Consider the following 25,882-nt stretch of genomic DNA (forward strand, 5'->3'; position numbering starts at 1 on the left):
TGTTTCACAAGTGCATCCTTACACCGAGTTTCAAGTGCATCCTTACACCGAGTTTCAAGTGCATCCTTACACCGAGTTTCAAGTGCATCCTTACACCGAGTTTCAAGTGCATCCTTACACCGAGTTTCAAGTGCATCCTTACACCGAGTTTCAAGTGCATCCTTACACCGAGTTTCAAGTGCATCCTTACACCGAGTTTCAAGTGCATCCTTACACCGAGTTTCAAGTGCATCCTTACACCGAGTTTCAAGTGCATCCTTACACCGAGTTTCAAGTGCATCCTTACACCGAGTTTCAAGTGCATCCTTACACCGAGTTTCAAGTGCATCCTTACACCGAGTTTCAAGTGCATCCTTACACCGAGTTTCAAGTGCATCCTTACACCGAGTTTCAAGTGCATCCTTACACCGAGTTTCAAGTGCATCCTTACACCGAGTTTCAAGTGCATCCTTACACCGAGTTTCAAGTGCATCCTTTTCTCTTCATCTGAAATTTACAAGTTGATATTAACCATTCAGCTCTTTTCACATGATGAACTATACCGGAGCTCATTCGACTATCGAGATGAATATATGATTGTCCATTCCTACATTTCATAATATTAGTCTAGTTATGGTCACAACTACTTCACAGTTATATAGTATAACCTCCTACACTTACGAAATGACTTTTACGTTACAAATGTAATTTTAAACCAATATCTGAAATTTTGTATGATTTTGCGTCAAATCAGTTGCAAATAATTCACTTTTATTTTCTTTCATCAGACACATTAGACTAACTTACCAAATAATATCTTTCTACTGTTTATCCGATCGTCAAATTCGGTTCCATATGACAAATCACGTGTCCATTCTATTCAATTCCCTATCGCTATAATGATTACTAATGTGTTCTTGGAAGCAGCTCGTATATTCCACTAGTATTCTTATCTCCCACTCAAATGCAGCCGCATTGTCTTGCTTCTATTTGTAAAAGGAAAACATATTCGTAACTCCGTTTCCAAATTAGGTCAAATCCGAAGTTGATTACAAATGCTCTACGGTGAGTTATATAAAGCCACACTTTTTTCTCCAACCCTATCACTGACAAAAATTGCTCATAAAAAACCTTATTTGACTGCTTTTCAAAATATCGGCCGAACTTCATCTCTGTTTCCTGCTGAATCAGGTAAAAAGCGAAGTTCCTCAACTTTAGCTAGCAACCCCCTGCTTGCATCTACATTCAATACTTTTTTAGAAGGAACAGCACAGAACCATCCCGTTTCCGTTTCTTTGTGTGATAGCACCCTTTCCAATCTGCAACTCAAAGTTAGCAACATTCACTTGAAGAGTTCCCCTCCTTTTGCCCCCTCTATCCTCATGTAAACATTTCCTAGCTCCTCTCTCCCCATCCCCTCCTCAAAGTTGGCTGTATAGTTTATAAGCCAGGCTGTGGCCATACCAAAACTCTCTCACTATGGATCATAGCAAATACTTGATATATTGTGCGCTTACAAATCAATCGTGCTTTGTCATTGTGGCTCTCCGTCATTTAAGCAAATGGTGTCGCATTTAGTTGTATAACAAAAATGCGCCGCGCTCACAGCTTCTATGATTACAAATTCTTAAATTTTAACAGCCCTCCAAAGAGCCGTGCTACCCACATCAGCCCAAAATTCATCACAACAAACGGAAATAAGATGAACGTGCAATACAATGACTCAACAGATCAAAACAGTTTCAAGAACTACTTACAACTTGACGATTGTCATTTACAAAAACAGTCAGAAAAAGTATAAAACTGAGACCATGGAACGAACAAATAATGTTGTAATTGTCTATTTTGCAACACCATCTAACTTAATTAACAACATTTAATACTAAGATCACGTAATAAAGTCAAAAAAGAAAACAAAGATATAAACTATAATGAGACAATTTCTTATAGACTCACTCTGCGGTCAAGTTCTTCATCGTGTATCTGGTGGTCGCTGGTTTCGCCACAGAGATGAATTCCCAGACTACGTTGTACCCGAAAAATACCTCCAATTTACTGAAAAACAAGATTCTCAAGAGGAAATCGCAAATGCAGCAGTACATGAATTGCCAGCTACAGACGACACCTCCAACTTCGACAAAGATGATGCTTCTGCTGACACTGTGGCAAACTCAAATCTGAGCAAGTCAGAATACATTATAGTAACCTGGGACGGCGACAATGACCCTGAAAATCCTTACAATTGGCCATTATACCTCAAGTGTATCATGGCTTTCCAAATTGCATTCCTCACAGTCTCCGTCTATATGGGCTCGGCAATCTACACACCAGGCATTGTTGATATCATGGAAAAGTTCCATATAAGTCAGACTATTGCCACATTGCCATTGACTATGTTTGTTATTGGCTACGGTATTGGTCCCATCTTCTTTAGCCCTCTCTCAGAACACACTCGAGTAGGAAGAACTCCATTGTACTTGATCACATTATTCATTTTCTGCATGATGCAGATCCCAACTGCATTATCCACAAGCATTGCCGGAATGACGGTCTTGCGTCTTATTGCTGGGTTCTTTGCAAGTCCTGCATTAGCCACCGGCGGTGCGTCTTATGGTGACTTTATCACACTCCCCTACTTTGTATGTGGCTTGGCTACATGGTCCTTAGGTGCAGTGTGTGGGCCAGCAATTGGTCCATTGATTGGTTCAGTCTTGGTTGTTCGTGGTGGCCATAATGGGTATGAGAGTTGGAGATGGACTTTTTGGTTTATGGCATTGATCTCGTCGTGTTTCTTGATCTTTGGCTGGACATTGCCTGAAACGTATACTCCATACTTGTTGAGAAAGAAAGCTGAGAGATTGAGAAAATTGACGGGAAACAACAGAATCAGATCAGAGGCAGAGCTAGGTGCTGGAGAGTTTTCGTCTGCTCGTGCTGTTGTACAAAAGTTGTTATGGAGACCAATTGAAATCACATTGAAAGAGCCAGTGGTGTTGTTGATTGACATATACATTGCATTGGTCTACAGTATCATCTACTTGTTCTTTGAGAGTATCCCCATTGTATTTCAAGAAACCAAGCATTTCCCATTGATCTTGATGGGTGTTTCTTACACCTCCATTGTCATTGGTATAATCTTGGCAGGTGCAGTCTACATCCCGTACGTGTACCAAATCTTTACAAAGAAACTTATCCTGGGCACCATGGTATCCCCCGAAGTGTTCTTACCAGCTTCCATAGTTGGTGCAGCTCTCATGCCTACAGGTTTATTTATCTTTGGATGGACCGCGTCTCCGGATCTTCATTGGTTCCCACCTTTGATTGGAATTGCCCTCTTTGCCGCTGGTGCATTTATAATCTTCCAAACCTTGTTCAATTACATGGCCTCGAGTTTCAAAGTAGAGTACTTGGCCTCAGTGTTTTCATCTAATGCATTCTTTAGAAGCATTAGTGCAGGTTGTTTCCCCTTATTTGGAAGGGCCTTGTTTGATAATTTAGGCTCTGAAAAATTTCCTGTTGGATGGGGTTCAAGTTTATTAGCATTCATTTGTCTTTTAATGATTGCAATCCCCGTGTTTTTCTACTTGAACGGTCCAAAGCTAAGAGCAAGATCCGTGTACGCCTATTGAGAAAGCGTTTTAGTGTTTTTGTTAGTTGATAGAGTGAGTATAAATAGTATACTTTTATAGAGTTTCAATAGCTTGTTTCTAATTTTATAATCAAATTATTATATCTTGGAGATGAAAGCCATATCTACGCCTTTTTCCTATAACGTATTAAAATACGGGAAAAGAGAAAGAAAAAGAGAATAGAAAAGTTGTAAACTCCAAAAAAATGGGTTATATATTGAATGACCTACCTAAACTTCATCATCCTTTTCAATCTCTTTGCGTCCTTGACAGTTTCATCGCCTAAATCATCACCAGCTTCCTCGTCGTAAACTCTCTTATACGATTTGTCCATATCAAAGAGCGACCAGAACTTGAGATTCTCGTCTCCAGCAATCGTCGCCAATGTAAGATTATCAGGGCTCAAGCACCCATTGAGGATTCTCGTGTCGTGCGCATTCACCACTTCACCCGTCTTTTGCAACGTTGGGTAATTGAACAACGATATACTATTGGTTGGGAAACCATGAGTAGCCACTATCTCCATTCCGGTTCCTGCTGCATAACCCCAGTTCAACGACGAGATCTGAGAACCAGTCTCAATAGTGTTTACTCGCGCTCCAGTATTGGTGTTCCAAAAGTGTATAGTCTTATCTGTTGAACCTCCTCCAGTTGCCAAGAGCCCCATCTGGTAGGGACACCATGACATTGCTTTGACTGCAGCACGATGGTTTCTCTTTGCAAATAGTGGCTTTTGACTATTTCTCACATCCCATATATTGACCAAGTTGTCGTTGCCACCGGTGACAAACTGTTTCAGATCAGGTCTATACTCGATACCCGATATCTCTGAAACATGACATCCCTCGTTCTTGTCAACTAAATGTGATGATATCCTAACATCCGAGTGGTACAAGTTCCCAACTCTGCTGCCGCTGGTTAATATATGCAGGTTCCAAGCTTGCGAGGCAACTCTTGTGAGGTGGTTGTCACAATTGAGTGTACGCAATTTAGTGTTTTGCTCAATATCCCATATCTCAACTAATCCATCATCTTTCCCTATCGAGATGTACGAGCCATCTTGGGACCACCGTAGTGACGTCACCAATGTCTTTTCTGGAAGCTCGCATAGTAGTCCCACGGAGCCTGTTGATGCATTCCATACATATACTGCGTCTTCCAATCCAATCGCCAACAAATTATACAGTGACCAAGCTAGTAAATTCAAGTAGAAATCATCAACCAATCCTGGAGCATCAAGCACTCTTTCAGGAGTTGATGGGATCTTTTTGGCTCTAGCAGATGCAAGTAAAGGTGAGAGTGAAGTTTTTGCATTGATCTTGTAATTGCTATGAAGAAGGTCAACTGGCTTTTTTCTCTCTGGTGGCTGTGGCTGGTAAAGCAAAATTCGCGAGTTCATCTCTAGTCCACATGCTTCAGCAACATGGTGTTGGTAAATTTTCGATGTTTGTGCTTCAATGTGTTTTTCAGGTGCTGCATTGGGCTCAGGTGCTGGTCCTGAAGAGTCTAGTTTTCTTGTGCTTGAGTTGTGTCTCGATGGTATGAATCTGTCCAAATTGCTGAGCGATGTAGATTTGTGATCTGTTGATAGAGAGCTATTTGATCTAGTCAACAATGAATTCGATCGGCGTAATGTAAATGGGACTGAAGTGGTAGAGGCACCAGTACCAGGAGCATTGCTGTTGGAAGAAGAGGAATTGATATTACCACCACTTGCCATAGACATGGACATTGGAAATGCAATACTTGTTTTAGACCTCTGTGCCAATGTTGGTTTAAATGACAGCGGAAACTGTGGTCTTGCAAACTTTGACTCCTTCACCCCCTTTAAATCTTTTACATCTTTTAAATCTTTCAAATCCTTTACCTCCTTTACCTCCTTGCTCTCCTTTTTGGTATTTGCACCTACAAAACTTGGCGGTTTGGAGATTGGCTCGTTTGATATGACGCGATGCTTTTTTGTTACATTGGGACTCATTTGTTTAAGAAACTCTCTTTTGGATGGCGATAAGAGCGGGTCTGGTGCTTGCAAAGGTCCGCTGACAAACCGTTGCAGCTTATCATAGGCTTTCGCCAGATAATGATTGTCCGTCTTGTCATTATTCTCATCTGTAATGGGTGGGCGATGGACAAACTTTGATGAGCTTGGTGATAATGTAGATGCCGACATATGCTGTTAAAATGACTATCAAGATGCTAGATTATGCTGGTGGTAAGTAACAGTTGGTGTATGCAGCGTGATATGTGATGTGTGATGTGTGATGTGTGGTGAGTGGTGTGAGATGTGTGGCGTGTAATGGTTTATGTGTGATTGTCAATTGCTAGTTGCTGGTCGTTGGTAGTTACTTGTTGGCGCTGGCTGTTGAAATGGGCGGCTGTGTTGAATTTAAAAGAAAGAGACAACTTCGTTATGATTATTATTATTGGAAAGGAAGTATAATCAAAAAGCAAAAAATAAAAAACAAAAAAGGAAATACTATATTTTGCTTCTTGGTTTGGTTCAATTTGCTGAATTATTATCCCTTTAGCAATTGCGTTTAGATATAATCGTCAACTAGAATCACTTGACCTGCTGTTGCTGCTACTGATGTTGCTACGAAGGAAAAGAAATAAAGAGAAGAAATTTTATATTAAGCTAGAGAAATGAAATGCAGGAAATCGTTTTTTTCTGTGTTTGACATTTTTCCCTTTTCGGCCTTAATTGATCTCTTATTATGTAACCATATTGACTAATTAGGTAATGCGCGCGGCTCAAACAATCAACTTATTATCCTTCTGAGATGACGAAGATGACGAAGATGAAATTTACAAAAAAAATAATGCCCTGCAATGATCTTGACTTGTGATTGACTTGGTACATTGTTGTAACAAGAGATATGAGTATTAGAGGCATATTTAAGAAAAGAGAAATGTACATTTTGGAAATAAGTTTGGTTTTAATTTTTTTTTGGTTCAAAATTTTACCAATTTTATAAGTATACGACAAATTTTATTTTTCTTACCTGCCAGCCAAAACTACATACACATGAAATCCACTAGCTTGTTGAACAAAATCATCATTCTATCTATCACATTCTGTAGAGCCGTAAGTGAAGATGGTTTAAACAAAACCATTTTTCGTAAATGGTAAGAGATAGTTGATCTCGAATGCCAAACCAAAAGAAAAAAAAAGACAAAATTGGACATAGTGTTTAAATATATATATATAATTTGTCTTGGCGCTACCACCACGCATTTTGTCTTTGCCGAACCTCTCTCTTACTCTCGGATCCTCTATGAGCCTCACAATCCAACAATCATTCTCAACCGATTGCTCCAACTCCACCTCCAACTCCAACTCCACCTCCAACTCCAACTCCACCTCCAACTCTAACTCCAATCCAACTTCAATCTCCACGCCCCCTACAGAACCCAATCATCTCTTTTATTCCACAACAATGCCCGCATATCACTCAACTTTCCTTGGAGAAGAGTCACTGGACACACGAACCGTTGGAAACTTGTCCTTGCTTCCCATTCGTACGAAATACCGCGGTCCTGCATTTGAACCCGATCAAGACTACGATATAGTGGAAGAGACACTCGACTTGTTTCGAGCCAATTCGTTTTTCAAAAACTTTGAAATCAAAGGTAATGCCGACCGTGTGCTCATCTACGGTATCTTGTATGTTAGTGACTGTTTGAGCAAATTGAACAAGACCATGCCCCACAGAGAAGCCACTAGAGTATTGAATAATTTGAGTCTCGATAATTTCGCCTTACCTGGTGATATCAATTTCCCCTTGAACTCGTTGTACTTGCCACCAAAGACAAAAGCCGATGCAGAATTGTTGCGAAGCTACTTGTCGCAATTTAGACAGGAGTTGGCAGAAAGGTTATTGGCACGGATATACCAGGATGACGAAAACGTTCCCAGCAAGTTTTGGTTATCCTTTACAAAGAGAAAGTTTATGAACAAAAGCTTATAAGGGAGGAATTTCTGGATGCTAGATGTTAAGTGTATACGATATAAATATATTGGGTTCTGTTTTTTATTGTTTTTGTTTTTTGTTTTTTGTTTTTTGTTCTTTGTTTATTTTTTTTGGATATTTCTTCTACTTCTTTCTTCAAGTCTCTAAATTATGATATGAATGGAATATAAACACCCACGCGGTTTTGGTATCGTCGATACGCTTCTCCGTAGAATTGGATTAGCATGTACTCTTCGTAAGCAACTCGTTTTTTGAAAAACACATGTAAAACAATAATGTCCACAATAAAGTTGACATAATTGTTGAGTAGAAGCTGAATGCCAATGGCAAATAGCCAAAACCCGAAATAGCTAGGGTGTCGCAAAGCTCCGTATATTCCATCCTGTTTCAACTTATGATGGGAAAGTTTCTTGGTGGCAATGTAATGGCTAAAAGAGTCGCCGCATTGTTTCATTGCAGCATGTCTTATGAACAAGCCAATGCATATACTGAATGTGCCAACAAGAGAAACCAATTTGGAGACCCAATAAGGTACCCACATGGACAGACTACTAGTTAACAAATACTCAATCACGGTGAGTCCTTGCATGAACCAAAACAGGCCATTCCCCTTGACACCATATATGAGAAAGGATTTCGAAGTCACTGTACTTGGCTGGTACAAGCAGCTGCTTGAAAACTCGGAAATGAAATAACACTCTAGGAAGATGCAGTACCAAATGAGTAAAGAATGCCGCAGTGAATGAAATAATGACCAAATCTCAATTGCAAATAACAAGCCTAGAGTAAAGCAAACAGCAAATACTTCCAATAACGAGACATTAGACTGTTTGTATATTGCATTTTGTGTTCTTACTCCATTCATTTTCGTTGTTGCAACCGTTGTTGTAATCGTTGTCTCAGTTTTTGTTTTCATTGATGTTGTTGCTTCATCTTTAACTTGCAGAAGCATATTGCACTACAAGACGTCGATCCATGGTTTTCACAAAAAAAGATGGACTATTCCATTGAGAATTGAAACCTACGATACTTTCAGTCCGCAAACCTCTTTTTTTTTTTTAATTTCAAGTTTTCATTTTTCATTTTTCATTTTTCCTTTTTCCTTTTTATCTTTTTCTTTTTTTTTTCTTTATACTTTTTGGCAACACCATCCCGCTTCTTACTTTCGACTTTAGCTCATACACCAGTTTAGTCAAACATATCAATGACACAACAGGATGACCCTTTGAAATACATAAGGTACGATCCTTCGCGAAACAATTTGCTTAGAATTGCAGCCAAGTCTTTTGCTCTTGGCCTCGTTGTTGCTACTTGTTTCATCTTGCAATTCACACACTCCAAATTTGCATCCATTTGTTTATACCTACAATTGTTATCACTTTTCCATTCCCTTGAGTTTATCTCAACTTATTTGTTCAACAACAGTCAGGTTGATGATGACTCGTTTATATTGGAGGATAGGGAGTTTCAGATCATTACTATATTGTCAATTATTGAACATTTTGCAACACCAAATGCGATAAAGGTGCCGCTTCTTGTTTCACGAATAGGCTATTTCCTAATTGCTCTTGGCCAAGTTGCAAGGACCTTGGCCATGTACACGGCACAGGAGTCGTTCAATCACTATATACAAAAATCTGGCAAAGATACGCACATTTTGATCACAAAGGGGATATACAAGTATATTCGACATCCCAGTTACTTTGGTTTTTTTATTTGGTTTCTTGGAATGCAGTTGATGCTAAGGAATGTGATTGTCTTGTTTGTTGGATGTGTTATTCTCTGGAGGTTTTTCAGAGATCGTGTCCGGTATGAAGAGAAATACCTCGTTGAGTTCTTTGGCGATAACTATATAAAGTATAGAAACAAGACAAGGACATGGATGTTTATATAAAGGAGATGAGCAACAACAGCAACAACAGCAACAGAAGCTACAAAAGCAACAAAAGCTACAACAGCAACAACAGCAACAAAAGCTACAAAATTCTTATATATATATACAACTCTTTTTGCAAGATAAATACTCATAGCTTTGTTATTACTATTCACAGATTTCTATACATCTATCATTAGTGTGTTTCTCTCTTTTAATGCCTTTTCTTTTATGGATTGGTCCTCACATTGCAAAAATCATTTCTCCTTCTTTGGATCAACGCCAAAGCCATTGACATTTCTATACATCATAACTCCGTTTTTGCCGTCAACATATTGGCACCATCTTGCAGATTTCCACAAGCTCACCCACATGTTTTCGTCAGAGTGTTGGTAGTGTTCGCCCATAACCTTCTTGATGGCCTCGCTTGCCTCTCTGGCATTGTAGAATGGGATTCTGGATACATAGTGGTGCAAAACGTGAGTCTCGATAATGTCGTGAAAGATATATCTACCAACAAAGCCAAACTCACGGTCAATGGTGGCAGCTGCACCACGTGCAAAAGTCCATTGGTGGGCTTCATAGTGTGGCATTTGGGGGTCAGAGTGTTGCAAGTAGGTGATGAAAACCAACCAGTGGTTGACGCAAATGTATGGGAGGAACCAGTTGACCAAGACAAAAAAGCCGCCAAATTTCTGTACACAAGTGTAGAGAATGGTTGCTTGAATGGCAAGACCCAAGTCGGACAACAAGACATAGTAGTAGTCCTTCTTTTCGAAAATCACTGAAGAGGGGTTAAAATGACTAACTTGCCACCAGTTCTTGCCTGGGTGTTTTTGGCCACTGACATCGGCAAAAAGGTATGCAATCCATCCAAAGAGTTGTTGGAAAACCAAGGTTGACAAGGAGTAAATTGGCGAGTCGCCCAACAAGTCGTCCAAGTCTTCAATGCCTCTATTTTGCATAAATTGTTCCTTTGTCTTGGGGACAAACACCATGTCCCTGGTCAAGTGGCCGGTTGCCTTGTGGTGTTTACCGTGGCTAAACTTCCATGAAAAGTATGGAACCATCAAGTATGAGTGCAAGACCCAACCAACCAAGTCATTGACCCAGCCATAGTCGCTAAACGCTTGGTGGCCACACTCGTGGGCCAAGACCCAGATACCGGTGCCAAACAAGCCTTGCATGTAGATATAAGCGGCCCAAGCGGCAAATCTAGCGTATTGGTTTGCAATCAAGGGGATAAATGTGTTTCCCAAAAAACCCAATGTTGCAATGCATGTAATGTCTCTAAAGACGTAAAAAAAAGATTGCAACAATCTACGTTCGTAGCAGTGGGATGGGATTGCAGACAAGATATCCTTGATGGTGTAGTCTGGCACTTTAAAGGTGTTACCATAGGTGTCGATAGCAGTCAAGCCAGTTTGGTAACCTGAAGGAGTCGACTGGAAGGATGCCACATTACCCTTTCTCTCAATCTTGGAGAAGTTTTGGGCTCCAGTGTTTGATGTGCCAGAGAATGATGAAGTAGTAGCTGAAGCCATATTGTGTAGCGTCTAAGAAACGTGGGTCAACTATTACAGGAACAAAAGAAAAATAACAATAACAAAGTAATTGGCTATTGACTTGTTGATGGAACGAATGAACGATAAGGGGGAATAGGTTGAGAAGAAGAAGAAGATCAAAAAAAAAAAAAGAAAAGAAGAGGATTCCCCAGAAGTATCTATTTAAATTGGGAAAAGTACAATCAGAGGGAAAAAGGGCAAAAATATATAAATCTGAATTTTTTTCTTTAAAATTTTTTTTTTTAATTAATTTTGATTTGGTTAAGGAATCTATCTTGGGATGGTAAAAAATAAAAAAAGAATAACAATATATAAAATATATAATAGATTTTTCTTTATTTTTTATTTCGCAATTGGTGGCTCTTATTCTTTGTACATTTGTTAGTGGGACCTATTGTTGTCTCACATATAATTTTTTCTTCACACTCCAATGCTGCGAAAAAAAAAAAAAGAAACCAAAAAAAAAAAATCAAGAAAAAAAAAGAAACGAACAAAAAATAAATAAAAATAAAAAAATAAAAAAAAATTTATCACCTCTTATCCAACAATAAAAAACATGCACAACATTTGTCTAATTCACCACATTTGTGATTCCAAAGTTGAGAATAATAAAGAAAGAAAGAAAAGAAGGAAGGAAAATAAACATATGAGGAATTGAAAAGAAAAAGACACAGGAAAGACCCACCACTTAAACGACGGACAATTACAATCATTGATCTCTTTAATTAGTTTTCAAATTAAATTTTTATATTATTTTCATCTTTGTAGGAAGGAGGGAAGGAAAGAAGGGATTTTATTGATGATGATGAAAAGAAGAAGAAGATCAATGTATATAGAAATTTATCTAAATCAAACCATGCCTCTAAGCCGTGTCTATTGCTTGAAATTCCACTTGGGCCTTTTCTTTTCTTTTCTTTTTTTTTATTTCTTCTTTTGATAAGAGCAAATGAGACATAGACGATAGAGCAAGGACAAGGGGCGGAATATAGAGCTCTCTTTCTCTCTCCCTCCCCCTCCAGCTTAAACAAGGAATTACACCCCACCCTTTTCACTTTGTTTCAATTGTAAAGAGAATAGGAGAATTGACTATGACATGAATGAAATAGATGAAATGGTGGATGAGATTAGACGAGATTAGATGGGATAGATTGCAACAAGAACGTTTGTAACAGCAGCATCAACAACAACAACAACAATTTCATTTTAAATTCGTCCACGACCAGAGAATGGTAAAGGGGTAGAGAGACAAAATTTCACAACTGTTTATTTCAATTGCTCCTCAGGAAGATTTCCTTAACAGTCTTGAGTAAACTTTGAATACCTACATCTATTAATCCTTATATAGTTTAGCACAGTTTATACTCTTGATATATATATATATATATATCCTGTGTGGTGTATTTAAATACTTGATTTGCTCTGTCTGTTTGTCTGTCTGTGTGTTTGTTTTAATTTTTTTAATTTTTTTTTAATTTTTTTTTTTCCAAATGCAACGCAACCCAACGCAACGCAGCAAACCTCTATACAGTAAACTACAGTAAACCACAGCACTGCTGAGCACAGAGTATCATTTCTTTTTCTTCTTCAATGTCTTTAACTACAAACGGAAATAAGGATCTTTTTGTAGAGACTCAATTAAGAGGGTAAAATATTATTAAAATACTATTGTGTGTGTGTGTATGTGTATCTGTAGAAAGCAATATACCAAGACTGAATATATTATTTCCCATTTTGCAAAAAGTACCAAAATAGAAGAAGAAAAAAAAAACCCCCATTCCCTTTCCCTTCTTCTTCTTCTTCTTTGGTTGGCGAAGAAGAATATTCAGATCGACAGTTTTATATATATATATAATTAAATTTCTCTTTTTGCAATACCACGGGCTACATCAAGCCTTTTTTCTTCTTAAAGTCAAATTGCAAAAAAAAGTAGAAGTAGAAGTAAAAGAAAAAGATTTATCACAGGAAAGAGGTGGATTTAAAGCCACAACCGTTTCCACAGTTAAAAGGTCATTAGTTTATATAAAAACCCTAAACCATCCATCCACACACACATTGAGAGACAATCCTATTTCTTTTTCTTTTTTTTGACACTTCCGATCAGCGTAAACTATTAGTATTAGAGATAACCTTATATATATATATATATATATATATATATATACAACAACAAAAGAAAACACTAGTATGTATAAAAACACATAGTTATTGTGAACCTCTCACCAGGTGTATAAGTAGAAGGTTTTACCAAATTTTTCATAATGAACCTTGTGTCAAAAGAAAAGAGGCTAGTACTCAACAACCAAATAGAGAAATAAAAGAGGCAGGCATAATCAACAAACTTGAAGATCTTTGTTGGGCAATCACTCTCTCATTGCCCCCCCCCCCCCCCCAAAAAAAAGAAGGATAAAAACTCTTTGTACCACTTTGCGTCAACAGCCCAAATAATAGTAATAATCAAGAAAGAAGAAAAAAAAAATTGATACTAAAGGGCTGCCTGTCTGCCTCTCACCTTCTTCCTTCTTCCCATCCCCCACCACATACTTTCTGTTGGCCAAAAAATAAAATAAATAAAAAAAAATAAAAAATTAAAAAAAATTAATTTATCGCTACATTTTCCCTCCGTAAACACCCGCCTCTTAAACAACAAACGCTTTCTTAAGCTCAATTCACCAAAAACTCAGTATTATATTTATTTTTTTTATTTATTACTCTATTTATTTAGTACTACTGGTTTACCCAAAAAAATAACTACTCACACAAACACACGTCCAATATATATATATATATATATATGAATATGTGTATATTTGTTTGTTTGAAAAGTAGAAACTACTCCAATTTCTCCAACTTCCACAAATTCCACATATTTTTTTAACTCTATACCAAAGTTTACTAACGAATGTTGTTCAATCTGGTACTGTTCATATGGACATTGATATCCAACTTATCTGCATCCTCTTCAATCTTGGTTAACCTCAAGTTCTGACTATCAACCTCTTTACCCATTGTATTTGCAATTCCATGCAACTTTTTGGCATAAGAACCAATCTGGTCCAAATTAGACGCCAACTCCTTCTCCATCTCATCATCCTCAGAATCATTCTCAAATTGGTACCTCTTTGCCGCAGCTAAATTCTTCTCATCCATATACTTGTGATGCGTCTCACTCAGCGTAGCATTATTCATTATACCCTGCTTCAACCTCTGCTCACTCTCATATATACCTTGACGATTACTCTCACGAAGATACTTTTCTTGCATCTTACGCGCCTTCATATCCTCTTCTTGTCGACGCAACCTCGACTTTTTGTTAAACGGATTACCATAAGCAGGAACAAAAATAGACCTGTTCAACCTCTTCAACTCCTTCACCTTCTCATCAGCAATCTGGGTCTGCGTAGCACCCAAAAGCAAATTCTGCTCCGCATTATACAACCTCTCCGACTGCGAACCCAACATCCCCAAAGTGTTGGTTCCCGAAGCATCAGCCTCCTGTGCCATTCGAAGCGTGTTTCTAGTGGACTGCACAGACTCCTGTTTGACAAATCGTATATCCTGCTTTATAGCATTAACCTCCTCATCTTCAGAATTGATTTCCTCCTCTTGCTCGTCGGGAATATCCAAATTCAAATCAAACTCATCATCATTACCACCATCTCCTTCATGATGATACTCTTCATTCAAATCCAAATTATCGTCAAAAGTTTGCTTCTTAATAGGCTTGGTGTTGCGAAACATCTGATGGGAACTCACATCATTCAAATCCAAAGTTGACTCGCCATCTCCAACAACTGTAGACTGTCTGGTAGAAATTCTGCTAACTGAAGCATTCTGACTATATGGTTGTTGCACAGGTTGAGACAGCCTATCTGCATTCGGCTGTCTCGACCTTGACTGACCATATGGATTGCCCGAGGATACTTGCCCTGCAGATGGAGTTGGAACTGCCAGTCGACTAGACGCAGCTCTCGATGAAGATGGTCTTGCATACGGATCAGGGTGCAGTGGTGTACGAGCTTGCAGTCGTTGACCATATGGACTTGCACTATTCGTTGCACTTGCACCTTTGGTATTGTATGCATTACTGCTCGTGCCACTCGTGTTGCTCATTCCACTCGTGCTGCTCGTCGCTGAATTCGTATTCATATTGGCATAGGGACTTCCACGAGTCAGATAGGAATTCGACATAGGACCGCCATTGCCACCTTCATAACCATTTACATTATTGTCATTGCCATTGGCATATGGATTCTGTTTAGGATCATTTGGTTGTTGCTGATTGGCGTATGGATTAACAGGTTTCATTCCACTTTTCGTCTGTGCTCTTTCTTGTGCATAGTTTCGAAATGCACCAAACTTGTCTTCTCTGTTGTTACCAGTTTTAGTGCTTATACCAGCACGACTAAGACCTTCAACAATCTCCTCCTCCGTAGGATCTTTCTTCATAAACATTTTCTTGATCCCCATCTTGAATCTTATTTAAAGAGTATAGCTGATATGAATGTGGCAAAGATTTTGCTTGGTGATTTGCTAGTTATTGCTCTTGCTGGTTATTGAAGTTCTTTTCAACTCTCTTGATTGATGTGTTGGTTGAAATATTGTTTGGAGTTGCCCTAAAGATATGGCCGACTGTGCCTCGATACAGACACAGATACAAGAAACATGATCAATTTTCGTGTCGTAAATTGCAAGTGTCGTAAAACTTTTCTTTTTTTTGTTTCTTTTTATTATCTCCTTTTTCTTACCTTTTGAGACAAATAATCAAACAAAGTTGTGGAGAAAAACAAAAATTTAAACTAAACTAAATTAAATTAAAGTAGTTTTGGAATAGGGAAAAACAGACGAGAGAACGAGACCAACAAGTATGGTGCGGCTCATCAAGAAAGATTCAATTTGAAATGAAATAACGATGCTATTCTCATCATGAAGTGGTGGCTAAAATTGTTGTAGCAGAGCAAATAAGAAATTCGAAAAAAAAAATGCGGTTAGAGGTGATGGCTTTGTCCTTGCTTTTCAGAATAATTGAATTTATTGAGCTTACGACTTTTGTACAATATTTCTACATTAATTTTATATAAATATGGCAAACCAAAAAACTGGATTCTACAAATTTTGGACTTTGACAATGAAGAAGTGAAGAAAAAGGCATAGGTAGCTACTGCATTGCAAAATCACCTAGCTAAATATAACTTTTTATCATCATACTATGGCTTATAGCTCTTGTATTACTCTTCTCCCTACATCTCTGATGTTTCACAGCCAAGTTCAGCATATACATTACTCAAAGATCCATTTTTCGCTTCCGATACCGGCCGCGAAACTATAAATATCTGTGTTGTCTCTTTATTATCCATTTAAGCGCGTATAAATAAATTTGTATTATTTTGATAACAAGCAAAGGAAAAGGAGAAGAAGAGAAAAAATAGTACAAATCATTATACCCTCCAACCGCTAAAGAAAATCCCTTTTGACTCACACTGGCGTGGAAACCAAACACCCTATATTTGATCAACATGAGTCTTACAGTTGGCAATTCATCTAACCAACTCACTAACTCTATAACTCCCCTTTAACCATCTTCCAACCTCTGCCCTCTTTTTCTTCTTCTCGTTTCTCTAGTTCCAGATGAATCAACGTGTGTAGAATTGAATGGTTAGTGACCCTGTAGCTATAATATCTTCCCCGCTTACACCCATATACTAATTCTCTCCTTTGATCCACAAAACAAAATTTTTTTTTATTTCCAAAATAAATTTAAAAAAAAAAGAAGGAAAACGAAAAGAGGAAAAAAAAAAAAATCAAAGCCGTTCATATATCTTAATCCTAATTTTTTTTTTTAGTTTTCACCCATACTATCAAGCTTGATATCCATTGGTATCTACTCATATCTATTCATATCCATAGTATCATCATAATCTCTTGAAAATTCACAACATGGCCCCAGCAGATAAGCTTGAAAAGAAACCAATTAGTTTCTCCAACATCCTTTTGGGTGCTGGTTTAAACATGTCCGAAGTAACAACCTTGGGACAACCTTTGGAAGTTATCAAGACCACCATGGCCGCCAACAGAAGCTTGACCATGGCCCAGGCTGCTAAATTGGTGTGGAGTCGTGGTGGTGTTCTCGGTTTTTACCAAGGTTTAATCCCATGGGCGTGGATCGAAGCAAGTACTAAAGGTGCCGTGTTGCTTTTCGTCTCCTCAGAAGCAGAATACCAATTCAAGAAATTGGGAGCAGATAACTTTGTTAGTGGTATGGGAGGTGGTGTTATGGGTGGTTTAGCACAGGCTTACTTGACAATGGGGTTCTGTACTTGTATGAAAACCGTTGAAATCACTAGAGCCAAGCAAGCTGCAGTCAGCGGTGGTGCTCCACAACAAACCAGTTTCCAAGTTTTCCAAGATATTTGGAGAAGAGAAGGTATCAAAGGTATCAATAAAGGTGTCAATGCCGTTGCCATTCGTCAAATGACCAATTGGGGTTCCAGATTCGGATTCTCAAGATTGGCCGAGGAGTGGATTAGAAAGATGACTGGCAAAACCAACCACGATCAAAAATTATCCAATTTGGAGAAAATCGGAAGTTCAGTTATCGGTGGTGCATTGAGTGCATGGAACCAGCCTATTGAAGTTATTAGAGTTGAAATGCAAAGTAAAACCAACGACCCAAACAGACCAAAGAATCTTAGTGTGTGGGGTGCAGCCAAATACATTTACCAAAACAATGGTGTTAAAGGATTATACAGAGGTGTGACACCAAGAATCGGATTGGGTGTTTGGCAAACAGTGTTTATGGTTGCCTTTGGTGACATTTTCAAGAAGATGTTGAATACGGACGGAGCAGGCCATTAAAAGATTTGAGGGACTATGTGAAGTACAAACAAAACAAAAAAAAAAAAAAGAGAAAACAGAATCTGCTGGTGTGACAAAAGTTTATAGATGATATAGACAGAACAAAATAAAAAAAAGGAATCAAATAAAAAAAAGGAATCAAATATAAAAAAGATTAATAATAACTTATTATAATTTACTATTTTTACTATAAATTATTACAAACTGTTATAGCCAGTGTCACTTGCTAAACTGTCTTTTCTCGTTGTGTACCCCATCTATCATAACAATACAAGCCAAGTAGAGTTGTAACTAATCCAAATGATTGCAATGTAGTGAAATTCTTCAACTCCCAAATGAACGAAATCAAGATGATAAAGATTCTCTTGAGAATATTGGCAATTGAATAGTCAATTGGGGAAAGGAGTCTGAGAATCTGAAATGCCAAGATTGATTGTGTAAAATGACTAACTCCATTAATCAAAATTAGTCCCAAGATCGAGGTATCGAGTTGCGCAAGTGAAAATTTGGGACTAAACAACTCCGATGTGACATAAACTGGGAAAGTAAAGGTAAATCCAACAAGAGAACAGTAAAACAAAATGGTTAAATTGTCCAACTTCTTTTTCTGCTTATTCAAAACAGTTGTAGTAGGCACTACAGTCGGCTGTTCCTTAGGAGTAGCTAGTTTGTCTTTTGCAAAGATGTTTTGACTAACAAAGATCAACATTGAAATAAAGGCAAATACTAGCCCTGTCGAATAAGCAGAAGACATAGAATCACCACCGGTGGGAATGATTTTGCTCTTGTTAGATGGCTTATAACATGTCATCATGATCCCAACAACCAATGGAATCAATGTCAAATATGTTCTCATTTTGTACTCCTTACGGAACATGAACCTAAACACCAAAACGGTCACTATAGGGCTCAATGCTTTGATGGTGTGTACTAAAGATACGGGTATAAGAGATGTGGCTTTGTGACTTGTTAAATGGCCAACAAATTGGAAACCACCCATCGGGAGTGTGGCCAGAAGAATCTCTTTTGTAGGACGAACAAACTGTCTTACTGATTTGCCTGAGGGGAAAATCTCTGAGGGGATGTTTAACCTAAACAATCTTGAAAGCCACAATGCAATTAAGCTTAGAATAGCAATAAGCAAAAATTGGATTTCAGTAACCGTTACAGGGTATTTGAAATTGGTCAAGACCAATTTGATGGAGTTTGATGAAATGATTGAACAAAAGTACCAGACAAAGCAGAGTGAGCATATCTTGAAATTTATTGGGGGTATCAAGTTGACCAATTTCTGGATGATGTAATTGCCCTTGACTTGGTTAGAGAAACCGTCATTCAATTTGAGATCTTGTCCGTATTCAAATTCAAAGCCTGGCTGTAACTCGGGAGATGTTGATTCTGAGATAGGAGGTGATAAGGGGAATGCGCCACCTGCACCAGTAGCACCAGTAGCACCCGCACCACCAGCAGCACCAGCAGCCGTAGCAGCACCTCCTAGACCCCCTAAACTTCCTAAACTTCCTAAACTTCCTACTCCGTTTAATCCGCTCACTCCAGCTGCGGTTGGTGGTAATGACGATGACGGAAACTTGCCTGTAGAAAAAAAGGATGGTGAACTATTTAAACTATTTGAGCCAAAAGTTGGTGCGTTTTCCATTATTGGAGTTGATACAAGCGAGACGGTTGAGCCATGATGGCTTGAGTATGGATTACTCGAGTGTGTAATGTGGTTAACTTTGGAAAGATTTGATGACGAATAGTTTGGGTTCACTTGGGACGATGAGTATATACTATTGATTTTGCTTTGAGTTAATGTGTTGGATGATGAAGGTACTCTTTTCTTCTTTGGAGGAGTACTTTGAAGGGAATGAGCATGCGTATGGTTATAGGCATTGTTATAATTATTGTTATAAGTGTTGTTATTAGCATTATTGTTGGTGTTGGAAAATAAGCTTTCATTACTTTCCTGTACCTCGTGGTTCAGGTATACGCCATTGGAAGACATTGTGTGCGTTTGTTTACCTCAACAAAACGAAAGCCTAAATATAGCTTAAGCAAAAAACAAGAATGGAAGAATTTGGAAGGTGAGGAGGTGTTAGAAAGAAAGAACGCAAGTAGAACTAAGTATATCTGGATTGATGGAGTAGTCTTTTACAGATTGAAAGATCGAGCCAAAACAAAACAAAACAAAACAAAATAGAAACAAAAAGATAAAATTGGTACCTGTCTTTCTCGATAGCGCCTGGCCATGAGTTTTTCCGAATGTTAGCTTTCTCTCACTTTTTGAATTTTATTTATTTTTTATTTTTTTTATTTTTATTTTTTTTTCGTTCCTTGTAAAGAAATTTTTTTTATTCCATTGTTAGCGTGTGCTTGTGTGTGTTTCTTCTTCTTCCCGCCCCCTTTTTTGATCAATAAAAAAAATACACACAAAATAATGAATAATAATATATATATATATATATATAGATAGATCTATTTAGTTTGTTTTTTGTTAGTTTACTTTTTCTAAATTTAGGGTATCGAGATGGAACTCTTTTGTTTACATTGAATTTACGGGTCAATCTGTTTACCTTTGACAAAAACAGTGACTACTGAAGTGATTATTTATAACTAAGTTTGTAAATATGATGTTACAAGAGTTTTGAGAAGTTTGCTCTTTTTTACGTACTTGTGATGAGTCGAGATTGTCTTTAGAATAGGTCAATACACAGGAGCCATGTAGATTGTATTCAAAATATTTCAAGATGACAACTACTGATTTATACCAGAAATAATATACCAAAAGTACTTTGGTATAGAAAAGAAAAGATTGAAGTTTCAATACATTAAGAGGAGCTAAGCTTGAAAAGGGAGAGACTTTCCACTAAGCTAGAATCTGAAATGATTTGAATAAGCTTACGAGACACATTTGGTTTGCTCCAACCAGTACATATAAATATAAGTCATTAACTATAGTGAGCACCACAAACTTGATGAAGATTCCATCCAAACTACAACAAATGCATTCAGTACCACTGCAAATATATGTGACACTTGTAATTGTCGTTGAAACCTGGTTGCAAAACAGTAGTAAGCACACAGGAAGAACTATAGACAAGCTAAACTCAAAAAATGTATGTAGCGCTCCACAAGTCACGTGACCATATTCCAAGGCTAAAGACGGTTGGTTCCAAAAGAATTCCTATTGCTAATTTTAATTTACTGTTCATTTCTTCCTCTTCATCATCATCATCTTCTACTATTTCTATTTCTGTCAATTTGTAGCCGAGGATAAAATTTGACCTGCTCAATGCTTTATACCAAGCTTGTAGATAAGCAAAAATTGAGGAAACTTATGAAACATTTGATAAAGTTTTCAAGTATTGTTCACTGCAAGTTCCATATACCACACCCGCACTTATGTACGGCTTCAAAACCAAAAAATGTATAAAACTGTTGGGATTTTATGATTGACTTTAACTCTACATTTAACAAATATCCATAATTTACTTATACTTATCTCATTATCCCCAAGACATTCATACAAAAGGCTCGTGCCGTTTACGAAAATGGAAATTGATTGAGAAAAAAGATTTAGGAAATGAATTTTAAATTGGAAATTTATCTGTGGTGGCTCTCTCATATTTCTTCTTCCTTTTCCTTTTTGTCCGTTCTTTATTTTTTGATTCACACTCTGTTATCATTGATTAATTAATTAAGTGAGACATCTTTTTTTTTCACTCACCTACAGGGAAGGTCCGCTCACAATTATTTCCGTCAAGACTGTGGAGTCACTCCTTTCAAAGCAAAAAAATCATTGACAAATAAAGAGCTTTTTTCGAGCCTTGCCATTGTTTCCGACAAAATTTTGAACCGCCGGCGTGTTGTACTACTAAACTACTGTTAAGTTACCTTGACATCGCACTGTCATGCATTATCTATGACACAAGAAGAAGAAAAAAGAAAAAGAAAAAGGAAAAGGAAGAAGAAAATAGAGCAGCTTATCTACGAACTTGACAGCTTTCGTAAACCAAAATAAGAAGCATCACTGGCACCTTCCTGATTTGCGCTCCAAATCTAAAATAATATTGACACATTATTAACCCTAACCAGTATCAAAGAATGCAAGCATACAACACATGTGAAGACTCAAGGTTGTAAAATTTTATAAAATAAAGAAAGTTCCAATATATGCAAATTCATTTTTACTTTTCATGACAAGTTTCTAATTTAGGGATATGTCTATCATAATCCCCTTATTGTTTATCCATGAGATGGTTATACCATTGATTAATTCTTTCTCCTACTCTTTGTTTGGTTATTGTGCTTTTCTTTTTGTTCTTTTCTTTGTTTTTTTTTAGATTTCGGCTCTGAAATAATAGTAACAATAAGAAGAATTCATACGTTTCTGACGCTTTTGGGAGGGTAACCAAATTAGTGCCGTACACAGTTCATTAATTCATCGGTACCAAATTTAATTGATTGCTAAAGCACCACATCTGATTGGTTTGAAATTCTTTTAAAAAGAAAATAAAAAAGCAGTCACTGGTAATGCAATTGTAAAGCCATAGTTGACTTTTCAACTTTATAGTTTTAAAATTACCTTGTAAAAGTTATCAAACAAACAGAAAATTGTGGTGGGATTTCAACCAAGATTGATAATCGTTATCAATTGCTCTAGTGTGTGGCAGATAATATCATTATCATTCATATTCCACTGATGATTGCACACGTTGCACTGATTATGTGGCATATGATATTAGCAAGTCCATATTTTGCAATAACATCAAGGGGTGGAGGTGATACACGGTAAAGCAGCATTCTTATTTTCTATATTAAGCATCATTGATCCTCCTCCCTGCCAAGCCTGTCGAATATATTTCTTGGAATATCATAATACCTCTTGCTTCATTTTCTATTTCTTTTTCTTGCGTTTGTTTTCTATTCTTCTATTGCACTAAACTCTCTCCCCACATCAAAACAACAATTTAAATAATTATGTCCACGGAAAAAGAAAATAGAGGAACAATCCACGTTACAAGCATAACAAGTGCCACTAGTCATTTAGACATACAGGACCACGAAGTTAATTTGAATGCACTCGACTCAAACCCGTTATCAATCGGTGATGTAGGAACATCATTGACTGATACACAAAAAGATTTTGTGTTGCGCCGGTTGCACTTTGATGCCCTAGTATCATTTGAAGTTTTACCACCACAAGCAACATTTATATTTGAAAAAATTGAACAGATGCCAGTCGATGAGGCAGTGAGAATATTGCGCAAAGCAGTTAAAGAACATGAAGACGATGTCAATATATTCGATCAAGATGTTGAATTATGGAGACGTTTGGTAAATTACCATGGACCACAAAGAGATGATCATGGTGGTGGTGATGCCAGTGATGACGACAATGAAAGCGGAAGCATAAACGCAAATAGGTTTGGACTTTACAGAACAAAAGAGCAACAAGGTGGCATTGTTGAAAAAATTGGGTCCATTTTCCATACTGTGAAGGAAGTTGATGAAAAACAAACTAGCACTGGTGGTTATGATGGTGGTCATGACATCAACGACAGTAGCGATTCATCCGATCCAAATTCTGAAATTGGCAAAGAGGATCAGAAACATGGCGCTGATTATTACAATATCGTTGATTGGGATTTGCAAGTCAGGTTAGAAGCTGTCATTGTTGCGTATTGGTCTCCTTACCCTCAAGTCAGGGCTGTTACTGACCCGTTTGATGATCCAACCTTACCAGTTGAAACTATCCGTGTGTATGTCATATCAATCATCTGGATGGGTATTGGGGCTGTCATTAACCAGTTCTTTACCGAGCGTTATCCTTCAATTGGTCTTGGAATGTCTGTGGTGAGTATCTTTCTTTATCTCAGCGGTCGTCTTTACGAATACATTATTCCCAAATGGAAGTTTAACCTTTTTGGCTTGAGTGTTGACTTGAACCCTGGACCATACTCTTATAAGGAACAAATGCTTGCAACAATCATGTGCGGTGTCTCATCAGGAACTTCTTACGTCAGTACTAATATATTGATGCAAAAATCGGAAATGTTTTATGGAAACCAATGGGTCGATTTTGGCTATATGTTTTTGCTTACCGCCAGTTCCCAGTTGATGGGGTTTGGACTATGTTTCATGATGAGAAAATTTGCCGTTATCCCCGTCAAAGCAGTTTGGAACCAATATTTACCTGGCCTTAAATTGAACCGTGTGTTGTGCTCACCAGAAAAGAAAACAGTTGTGAATGGATGGAAGATCTCGGGTTTCAACTTGTTCTTCATCACATTTGGTATAAGCTTCCTTTACTTTTGGATCCCGGGCTATCTTTTCCAAGCACTTTCTCAATTCAATTGGATGACGTGGATCGCACCAGATAACATGAACCTAGCTATTGCCACTGGGTCGTTTGGCGGATTAGGCATTAATCCCATCCCTAGTTTTGATTTCAACGTTATTGGGACAGCAGGTTTCTATTATCCATTTTATTCCTCATTGATTTCATATTTGGGAGCATTTGTTTCCCTTTTTGCCGTTGTTGGACTCTATTGCAGCAATTACTATAATACAGCCTACATTCCCATCAATAGCAACTACTTGTACACCAATGAAGGCCACATGTACAGTGTTACAGATTTGGTCAATAAAGACAGTTTATTTGATAATGAAAAGTATCAAAAGATTGGTCCACCATTCTATTCTGCCGCTAACTTGGTCAATTATGGCACTTTTTTCGCACTATATCCATTCCATTTTGTTTATGAAGTTGGCACAAACTATAGATTCATGTGGGATGCATTGAAATCCATGTGTCTCAGTATTCGTCATCGCAATAGATCCATCTACGATGGTGAGACTGATCCACACTCAATAATGATGAGGGCATACCCCGAAGTGCCTGACTGGGCTTATATATCTATCTTGGTCATATCCCTTGTGTTGGCGATATTGTGTGTCAAAGTATACCCTGCAGAAGTGCCTGTATGGGGTATTTTTTTCGCCTTGGGAATAAACTTTGTCTTTTTGATTCCTTTAACCACTGTTGCAGCAAGAACTGGGTTTAGTTTCGGCTTGAACGTGTTGGTCGAGTTGATTATGGGTTATGCCGTACCAGGAAACGGTTTGGCACTTTCGTTTGTCAAGGCTTTAGGTTACAACATTGATGGACAAGCTCAGAATTGGATCAACGACTTGAAGCAGGGTCATTATGCAAAGATACCACCAAGAGCAATGTTTAGGGTCCAGTTATTATCCGTTGTTCTCACCATGTTCATTCAATTGGGTATATTGCTGTACCAAATCAATGGCATCCCCGACTATTGTAGTCCCACCAACCCTCAAAAGTTCTTTTGCTATGGAACCACTACATTTTACAATGCATCTATACTTTGGGGTGTCATTGGCCCCAAAAGGGTATTTGGCGGGCTTTATCCAATGTTGAAATGGTGCTTCCTTATTGGCTTTGTTGGTGGTATTGTTTGCGTTGCTTTCAAGAAGCTTGCGCCAAGAAAGTATACCAAATACTTTGAGCCCAGTATTTTCCTTGCTGGTTTCATGTCGTGGGCAGCAAACAATCTTTCCTACTCCACTGGCGGGTTATACCTAGGCTTTGCATTCATGCACTATGTTAAGCACAAGTATGAGGCATGGTGGCAAAAGTATAGTTACTTGCTTGGCTCGGGGATCGATGCTGGTATTGCATTTGCTGGGATAATTATATTCTTTGCCGTCCAGTATCACGAGGTAGATGTTAATTGGTGGGGCAATAACGTCCCATACGAAGGTTGGGATTACCAGTTGAGGTATGCTGGCTCTAAATTGAACGCTACTCTCGATGCACCAGATGGGTATTTCGGACCAAGAAAAGGTCACTATCCATAATGCTTGAGAGTATGGAGTTCTTAACTTGAGTAATGTGTGGAAGTAATTCGAACTGGAGTGTAGTATTGTGTTTATGCCTGGTACTTGTTGCTAGTTATTTTTTCTTCTTATGGTGAGTAGTAGTAGTAG

General features: G+C 37.9%; 10 protein-coding genes across 10 annotated transcripts; 5 read left to right on the forward strand and 5 right to left on the reverse strand. All coding sequences in view use genetic code 12, as the record gives it.

The window, feature by feature from the left end:
* Positions 1-1,910: 1,910 nt before the first annotated feature.
* Positions 1,911-3,608, forward strand: FLR1_3 (Multidrug transporter flr1; the record flags this gene model as incomplete). The annotated part of the gene is made up of 1 exon (XM_001523757.2): positions 1,911-3,608. One exon carries the CDS (start codon positions 1,911-1,913, stop codon positions 3,606-3,608), a length of 1,698 nt encoding a protein of 565 aa, XP_001523807.2.
* Positions 3,609-3,834: 226 nt separating this feature from the next.
* slp1 (WD repeat-containing protein slp1) lies at positions 3,835-5,778 on the reverse strand (the record flags this gene model as incomplete). Its single annotated transcript, XM_001523758.2, has 1 exon — positions 3,835-5,778. One exon carries the CDS (start codon positions 5,776-5,778, stop codon positions 3,835-3,837), a length of 1,944 nt encoding a protein of 647 aa, XP_001523808.2.
* A 1,267-nt stretch (positions 5,779-7,045) lies between these two features.
* ARC18 (subunit of the Arp2/3 complex) lies at positions 7,046-7,576 on the forward strand (the record flags this gene model as incomplete). The annotated part of the gene is made up of 1 exon (XM_001523759.2): positions 7,046-7,576. The coding sequence occupies one exon, from the start codon at positions 7,046-7,048 to the stop codon at positions 7,574-7,576; it is 531 nt and encodes a 176-aa protein (XP_001523809.2).
* Positions 7,577-7,727: 151 nt separating this feature from the next.
* Positions 7,728-8,444, reverse strand: STE14_1 (farnesyl cysteine-carboxyl methyltransferase; the record flags this gene model as incomplete). Its single annotated transcript, XM_001523760.2, has 1 exon — positions 7,728-8,444. One exon carries the CDS (start codon positions 8,442-8,444, stop codon positions 7,728-7,730), a length of 717 nt encoding a protein of 238 aa, XP_001523810.2.
* Positions 8,445-8,783: 339 nt separating this feature from the next.
* Positions 8,784-9,473, forward strand: STE14_2 (farnesyl cysteine-carboxyl methyltransferase; the record flags this gene model as incomplete). Its single annotated transcript, XM_001523761.1, has 1 exon — positions 8,784-9,473. The coding sequence occupies one exon, from the start codon at positions 8,784-8,786 to the stop codon at positions 9,471-9,473; it is 690 nt and encodes a 229-aa protein (XP_001523811.1).
* A 236-nt stretch (positions 9,474-9,709) lies between these two features.
* Positions 9,710-10,996, reverse strand: PVL30_005361 (uncharacterized protein; the record flags this gene model as incomplete). Its single annotated transcript, XM_001523762.1, has 1 exon — positions 9,710-10,996. The coding sequence occupies one exon, from the start codon at positions 10,994-10,996 to the stop codon at positions 9,710-9,712; it is 1,287 nt and encodes a 428-aa protein (XP_001523812.1).
* Positions 10,997-13,909: 2,913 nt separating this feature from the next.
* SEC9 (Protein transport protein S9 plasma membrane t-SNARE) lies at positions 13,910-15,484 on the reverse strand (the record flags this gene model as incomplete). Its single annotated transcript, XM_001523763.1, has 1 exon — positions 13,910-15,484. The coding sequence occupies one exon, from the start codon at positions 15,482-15,484 to the stop codon at positions 13,910-13,912; it is 1,575 nt and encodes a 524-aa protein (XP_001523813.2).
* A 1,467-nt stretch (positions 15,485-16,951) lies between these two features.
* On the forward strand, positions 16,952-17,869 carry YHM2 (Mitochondrial DNA replication protein yhm2; the record flags this gene model as incomplete). The annotated part of the gene is made up of 1 exon (XM_001523764.1): positions 16,952-17,869. The coding sequence occupies one exon, from the start codon at positions 16,952-16,954 to the stop codon at positions 17,867-17,869; it is 918 nt and encodes a 305-aa protein (XP_001523814.1).
* A 226-nt stretch (positions 17,870-18,095) lies between these two features.
* PVL30_005364 (uncharacterized protein) lies at positions 18,096-19,874 on the reverse strand (the record flags this gene model as incomplete). The annotated part of the gene is made up of 1 exon (XM_001523765.1): positions 18,096-19,874. The coding sequence occupies one exon, from the start codon at positions 19,872-19,874 to the stop codon at positions 18,096-18,098; it is 1,779 nt and encodes a 592-aa protein (XP_001523815.2).
* A 2,975-nt stretch (positions 19,875-22,849) lies between these two features.
* On the forward strand, positions 22,850-25,753 carry PVL30_005365 (uncharacterized protein; the record flags this gene model as incomplete). The annotated part of the gene is made up of 1 exon (XM_001523766.1): positions 22,850-25,753. The coding sequence occupies one exon, from the start codon at positions 22,850-22,852 to the stop codon at positions 25,751-25,753; it is 2,904 nt and encodes a 967-aa protein (XP_001523816.2).
* Between the last annotated feature and the right edge of the window lie 129 nt (positions 25,754-25,882).

This window comes from Lodderomyces elongisporus, chromosome 8 (assembly GCF_030384665.1).
Source record: "Lodderomyces elongisporus chromosome 8, complete sequence".
NCBI classification, from domain to species: domain Eukaryota; kingdom Fungi; phylum Ascomycota; class Pichiomycetes; order Serinales; family Debaryomycetaceae; genus Lodderomyces; species Lodderomyces elongisporus.